The sequence below is a fragment of the Calidris pugnax genome, unplaced genomic scaffold (assembly GCF_001431845.1).
Source record: "Calidris pugnax isolate Ruff unplaced genomic scaffold, ASM143184v1 scaffold44, whole genome shotgun sequence".
Taxonomy (NCBI): domain Eukaryota; kingdom Metazoa; phylum Chordata; class Aves; order Charadriiformes; family Scolopacidae; genus Calidris; species Calidris pugnax.
The window spans coordinates 10,709,682-10,716,846 of NW_015094506.1; the positions used below are offsets into that span (position 1 = coordinate 10,709,682).

General features: G+C 41.6%; 1 protein-coding gene across 1 annotated transcript in view; it reads left to right on the forward strand.

Annotated features, from left to right (window-relative positions):
- Window positions 1-5,141, forward strand: part of UBE2N (ubiquitin conjugating enzyme E2N) — a 5,741-nt gene extending 600 nt beyond the window's left edge. The window contains exons 2-4 of the mRNA XM_014963302.1: window positions 307-553; window positions 741-881; window positions 1,503-5,141. Of these exons, the coding sequence (XP_014818788.1) occupies window positions 307-553; window positions 741-881; window positions 1,503-1,543 (429 nt within the window). The 3' untranslated portion in view covers window positions 1,544-5,141. The remainder of the gene's footprint in view (window positions 1-306; window positions 554-740; window positions 882-1,502) is intronic.
- Window positions 5,142-7,165: the final 2,024 nt, after the last annotated feature.

Consider the following 7,165-nt stretch of genomic DNA (forward strand, 5'->3'; position numbering starts at 1 on the left):
GGGGGAATAACAGCTTGGCAGTAGTTAAATCAAAAGTTAAGAAATTTGAGGACAGCTAATTGTTACCTATTACCTCGCACTATAGAAGCACACACTATTACAGCAGTTGAGGGATCCAAAAGGAGATTGACAGGTTTACTACATCCTCACCTTCTTTCTGCAGATGTTCTTTAAGGTATTTGTCTAAAATTGTTTCTGTGAATGTAGGCGAATAGCTCATAATGAATATTTCTTGTTTTTAAAATACATGTCGTGTTTATTTTAAACGGGTTGTATTTGTTACATTGCTGCTTCTTCTTCTTCTAGGAAACCCAGCGCTTGCTGGCAGAGCCAGTCCCTGGGATAAAAGCAGAGCCAGATGAAAGCAACGCACGTTATTTTCACGTGGTCATTGCAGGTCCACAGGATTCCCCCTTTGAGGGTGGGACATTTAAACTTGAACTATTCCTTCCAGAAGAATATCCAATGGCAGCTCCTAAAGTACGTTTCATGACCAAAATTTATCATCCTAATGTAGACAAGCTGGGAAGAATATGTTTAGATATTTTGAAAGGTAAGTGCTACCTTGTTTTCTTTCTTTTGATCCTACTCAGTACGGGAACTTTTAAATTGACCCTTAAAAGAGGTTTAATTTGTTTAAAGAATACCTTGCTTATCCTTTAATCTGGGAGAGGAAAACTTACTATTTCTGTAGCCTGTGATAAATATGATGTTTCATACTGCTGTAAATGTCTCTTCAGATAAATGGTCCCCAGCTTTGCAGATTCGTACAGTTCTGCTATCAATCCAGGCTTTGTTAAGCGCTCCCAATCCAGATGATCCACTAGCAAATGATGTAGCTGAGCAATGGAAGACCAATGAAGCCCAAGCCATAGAAACAGGTGATGTATCTTACAGCTCTGTGAGTTTTTTCCCCTAGCTTTAGGAAGTAACTAATTGCTAATTGATTGGGCGACTATAAATCCTGACCTTTTGTTTCAAGTCTGCAACTTGCAGAAGCAATTGTTGCATACAGCCATAGTCCAAGAACCCTGAATGTGCCTGCGGGGGTCTGTTTTTGCATCTGTGAGGCCTGCTGGAAGAGCCCTCTTGATCTGTTTTATCTTGAGTTTTCATGTTCCTAAATTGTAAGCATGTTTAATTTGGACTCATGGTAAAATAAAAGTACACACCACTGCTTTTTGTGTAAAGCTAAGGGAGCAAATTACCGAGTTTCAGAAAGCACGGGTCTTCTATACCTGCTGGTGCCGCAGGCCATAGCAGATTGAAAGAATTATGATGTTATGCCTCTTCGCTTTTGGATTCACTGCAGTCAGGCTGCTTCAGCAGCTGTAAACTTTTGTATAGAATAGGAGTTCAAAATGGCACTTAAAAATCTCACAACGGATATATTTTGTATACTTGCAGCAGTGGTATAAAGTGATCTTTAAAAATGAGTATTTAAAACGGCTTTAACAAAGCGTAAAAACTAATTTCTTAACTGTGTTTCTTTTTCTTTACAGCCAGAGCATGGACTAGGCTATATGCCATGAATAATATTTAAATGCGCTTTGAACATCAAGTGTGCATCACTTCTCCTGTTCTGCCAAGACCTCTTCCTTTTTTGTTTGCATTTAATGGACACAGTCTTAGAAACATTACAGAATAAAAGCCCAGACATCTTCAGTCCTTTGGTGATTAAATGCACATTAGCAAATCTGTGTCTTGTCCTAATTCACTATTGTACCGCATGAGCAGAGGCTAGAAGTATCATCTGGATTGTTGTGAAATTGTTTAAAAGCAGCAGCACATTTCTGCTTTTAATCATTTTTCCCATCATGGTTTAAGTATAAGCACTGTGAATGAAGGTAGGCAGGGTTAGCTGCGGGGCTTTTTGTTTTAATTTTGTGGGCTCCTCCTCCCTTTTTATGGTGATGCTAATTGCATTGGTAAAAGCAGCTAACCAGTTATACTTTAGAATATACCCTCTAGCCCAGTCTAACTTAGACGCTGTAGATGGACAAGCTTCATTGTTTGAACAAAAAATGGGAACATTAAACATCCATCACCTTCACTAATAATATTGTGATTCTGCTGTCAAGTGTAGAAAAAAAAAAATCCCTCCAAGAAAAAGCTTGTGACCATTTTGTATGGCTTGTCTGGAAAATCTCCTGTAAATCTTATGTTTTAGTAAAATATTTTTTGTTATTCTACTTTGCCTTTGTACAGTTTATTTTGCTGTGTTTTCATTTCTCTAATGTGACAATCGTATTTAAAAAAAATAATAATTGAAACCAGAATTGACGGTTTGTCTTCACCAGTCTGACAGATTAAACATTTAAGAGGTGGAATTCACAAATTTTTTTTTTGCTTCTGTTTGCTGATTATTTTTTTTTTTTTTCCTTAGCTTGTGTTATGTGGGTGACCTTTCCTGGCCAACTTAATACAAAATCCCATTTGGAGTGACTTTTAGAAACAAGTCTTTGTAACTGTAATTTTAGTAGTGCATTGATATACATTTTCATGGAAATAAGGATAAGTAGGAGGTTGAGAGCAAACGACAGCACTAATTGTGAGTATCTGCATAACTTCTCTTTGCTGATTGTCATCAGATGTTAGGCTACACACTTTTTCTAACTTCTTTAATTCCTGTCCTCTATTAACATGAAATACCAGTGTGTAGAACCACTGTTACAGCCAGCTTGTGTATTTACTGATGTTCGCTTAACCACTTAGAGCTAGCGCCTCATACCACTGGTTTTCTCTACAAGCCTTATTAAGCTACTTGCTCGAGCAACTGGTCTGCTTAAATAGCAGCAAAGCTTCTTTATTGGAGGGAAGGACAGTGATTTAAAGAACTTCCTTCTCATCCTTGTTTTTTGTGTATGCGTTGTCTGGGAGTCCAGCATCTTTTCTGGGAACCCATCTTTTTGCTTCCCTTAATTTCTTGTATCCCTATTCTCCTCCTTTCACATGCCTTCTCCCTCACAAAAAAAAAAAAGTTTTTTTAAAAAAAAATCTTCAAAGCTTTTGGCAAGGCCAACTTGAAGTGTATCAATGACAGCTTGCAGTGGTTGCAGTAGGGAGTGTTTTGTCATGGGGTATGGTTATGTAGTCCATTGGTATTCTCCCTCTTTCACCTCTTCTTACTCTGGTGTTATCTGAAATTTCTATAGAATGTGGTGTATTTATTGTGCTCTTATGTAAGATGAAGAATATCTATTAAAACGACGTTTTTTCCAACAGACAGCGCTTTCAGTGGTTAGTAACCGGTATTGTTCCCTCTAAGTACTCCTTGTAACATGGTTGAAGCTTGGTTCAGAATTCAACTCTTTCACTTTTTGAGCTAAACGCCCTGTTTTAAAAGTAATTTCTGTGTTGAATGTAAGCCAAAGTTGCATTCAGGGCTTGTAACAAACTGTTTGTTGGTCAGAGTGGGTAAGCACCATTGACCCTGCCTTCCTGTTAGAAATGAGGGTGGGTTTAGCTGGCTTAGGTCCCTGTGTGCTGGTAACACCTATGGGCAGCTCCCTGGCAGGCAGCTGAGAATACGTGAGGCAGACTCTGGATTCCCTTCACCTACCTCTTAAAGCTTTACCTTACACTAAGTATAGATTTTTGTGGCTCCTCCTCTAGGCCAAGGCCCAGTGGCACATCCCGAGGTCAGGCAGGCCTACCTAAGCCCCCGCCTTTGACAGTGGCTTTCCCTTCCTTCCCTAGAGAAACAGGACCCCAACTGGCACTTGGACAGTTTAACTTCCAAAGAGGTGGGGATGAATCCAGACCCAAGGTCATTCAGCAGCTGCCTGTAGGTATTTGTATGTTCCAGGCTTAAAACTCAGCTGGAGTTGGCAGCTAATCGGAGGATGTAATTAAAACTCAAGTTCTTGATGGAATATTGTTAATGTATTAATAGAAAAAAAATCCTCTGCCTCCATTTGTTAGTGACTGAACAAAGTGGATTATAGAATTGTTTGAGTACACAGTAGCCAGTTTGTGTCTGGGTTCTTTTTTTAACTATCATCTCAACAAATTTGAGATTATTAAAGAAGTTCACACTGTCTTCAGTTTGAATGTGTAAGTCCGTAGTGATGGTATATCTGAAATTAATGGTGTAAAACGATAGGCAAAGTACTGTATTTTAAAACACCTCAGAGTATTTTCAAATGGTAGTTGTAACGAAAGAAATTTTAAATGGGCTCCCTAAAAAGTGGGATTTATTTGTTCTGGTGTCTGTCCAAGCATATTTTAATCATTTTACAGTTGATCTAATATATATTAAATAATGTGTATTTAACTTTTAAACCTGATTTAAGAGCCCTGTATAAAACCAAGCTGGGAATTTCATTCTGTCTTATGTTTGGGCATGTGTGAAACTTTGAGACTAAATTCTTTGAAGCCAGTTAGATGCAGCTTTTTCCCCAAGTGAAGCAGGTGTTTATTGACAGCTGTTACCTGAAACTCAAAGCTACTTTTGTTACATCTCCCATTAGAGCTGGGCAGCAAATGCAGGTATCTTTTAGGCAGCGTTAGCTTTACCTGCATTTTTAGTGGCTCTCCATGGGATAAATTTACCGTAAATTTACAATAGATGGGTTTCCTCAAGCAGTGCTGGTGCTCTGTGTCAAAAGTCCTGAAATCCTGAGCGAGAGTGGTGACATTGCGGTTGTATGTCCGTGTCTGGGTAGTAATGGTGTAGCTGTTGAGCACGTGGACTCTAAAACCACCCATGCAAAGTCCTTTCATGGTAGGCTCCTTTAGATGAAGAGGAGGATTGGGAAGGTGTTGCATTTTTGCAGAACCATTCATTGGTGGTCTCTTAACGTGTAGCCACGTTCCATCAGGGGTGTGAAGCGTATCATCGTGGGGAACCGATGGAACAGGTCTTCTGTATCTCAGCTGGCTTTAGTCTAAACCACGTGAACCGTTGCTTCTGTAGCTTTCAAGAAAGTGTATTTTCAACACATTGAGTTTATTGTGAAACATCTTAATGGACTAGTAACATCAACAATTGTGACATCTCGATTTATGTACATTCCTTCTTGGGATTTTTTTTTTTTGAGGGTTACTCTTAAAAGTAAAATGTCTGGTAGGTTTTGTCAATAACATGTCTTGACTGTAATGTGATATGACACTGAAATAAAAGGAAGAGTGATTATTCATTACACAGACACTGAGCTTCATTTAACTGTAGTGGGCTGCCATCGCTGTGCAATAGTTTCCTAATATTTTAATCATTTGTTAAAATAAGAGAGGTAAGCGTGGATAACATCTCTCATAACTCACTTCCCAATTGCTGTGGCTTTTAAATTTTTTTTTTTTTTTTTTCCCTTCTCGTATGGGGAGAAAAGAGCAACACCTTGGTCCTAAAGCCATCAGAGGGGGCTGCTCTGGTGCATGAGCTCAGAGGATGTTTTTTTTTGTTTTATTTTTTTTTGCCTGCCTGTGTGTAAATCTGCCTGCTTTAGTACAAGACTTGCCTACTTTTAAGCGCACTTTGGACAATTTCTAGCACAATCAAATTGATAGATGTATTCAGCTTTGCTAACCCCTGTTACATTACGAGCATGGCACAAAGTTAATAATTATGTGTCTGCGATGATGGATTTCGTGCTGTGTATTGCAACCTCCTGTCAAAAGCGCAGAGGAAGATTTTAAAGCAAATCTGTAATTGTTGTGCTGCACCAGAGTACATTAGAAGAGTGGCACCAAGCGGGGTCACTGCTTTGGCTGTGGTGGTTGCTGTCACACTCTCCCCTCATGCCAAGGGGCTCTATGTGAGCAAGTAGATGGTTCTGTATTTGTCTGCAGGGCAGAAAAGGAAGGATGAAAACTTGGATTTGAAGGGGGGTGGTGGTGGGAGCTGTCAGCTGAATGCTCCCCCCTGGATGCGTTAGGAAAGGGAATTATCCCCGGAAGCTGTCTGGGTGGCTGGGTTTGTTGGCAGGGAGCTGTCGCCTCTGCTCAGCCCATGGCTGAGGCACAGAATACTCCAGAACCCCCCTGGAGTCAGGGCGCAGTGGGAGGCCGTTTCCCTGTCACACTGCGCCAGCCTTCCCAGGTAAAGACATGGATGCAAGTGTGGCATCTAAGGGGAAGGTTCTTATTATAAGGAAAGTATAGATTATTTCACATGGGAAATCTGTCTCCGACCGCAGTACTTGTTGCAGGATGGTGTTTCAGATATTCTGGTGGAGGCTGGGCTTTGCCTTCAGAGCTGCTGTGAAGGAATTTCTGGTTCAGGCCTGATCTGCACCTCCCTGCCTGGCAGGTACCCCGGTTGAGGTGTCCATGGTTTCTGTAGTCAGGCTTGCAAGCTCTGTCGCATGCCTGAAGGGTTTCAGGTGCCATGTTCAGTTGTTGGTTGCTGTAGTGGGTGTCATCTTCTCAGCCTGGAGGCCTCAGCTGTGCCTTCAGAAGTACCACTGCTGCTGTGGTTTTCCTGACAGCTGCTCGTTACTATTACAGGTAACTTAGGAGGGTGCTGATGATAAATTCATGGAGGGGTGTCTGTGGTCTTATGCCCCATGGACAGTTACTAAACATGGGCCAGTCTGAGGAATATGACACAGTAAGGTGACTGTGATGGTGTCGGTCCTTTCTTCAGTTGCTGTGGATGTTTGCCTGTCTTACACTGCTAGCACAACATGAACTTGAGTACTTGGAAAGCAGGAAAGAAGTGTTCAGGAGAACTAAGCCAAGTTGAGTGGCAGCAAACTGTCCCTTAGGACAAGGGCCTTGTTCCAGAGTCTGTGTGGATGTTACAGGCGCCAGGCCACAGGCAAGCCACCAGCAGGGTACGTGCCCACAGCGATGGTCTTTGGCCAGCAGTGTGCATTGCTGTACATGCGTCTGCATACTCTCCATCCATCAGAGTTGGTGCTAACAATATGGTGCTCAGCTGACAACGTTTGTGCTAACCAATAATGAGGGAAAGCTATCAGGAACCAGCGCTACCACCAAGAGCTGCTGGAAGTTCCACGTGGGCCATCAGGCAAGTAGCAGCTGATCACCCAGCAGGCTCACTCAGTGGTCTCCTGCCTTCCTAAACCACCTCTTTGAACAGCATTTCCTGCTTATTTAGGGACAGAAGATTGTCTGAGAGCCATGTTCGGGGAGTTCAAGGAAAAGAAATCCATTCCTTGTAACAGCACCGAGATCCTGAGCCACAAATGGTGGTGGACAG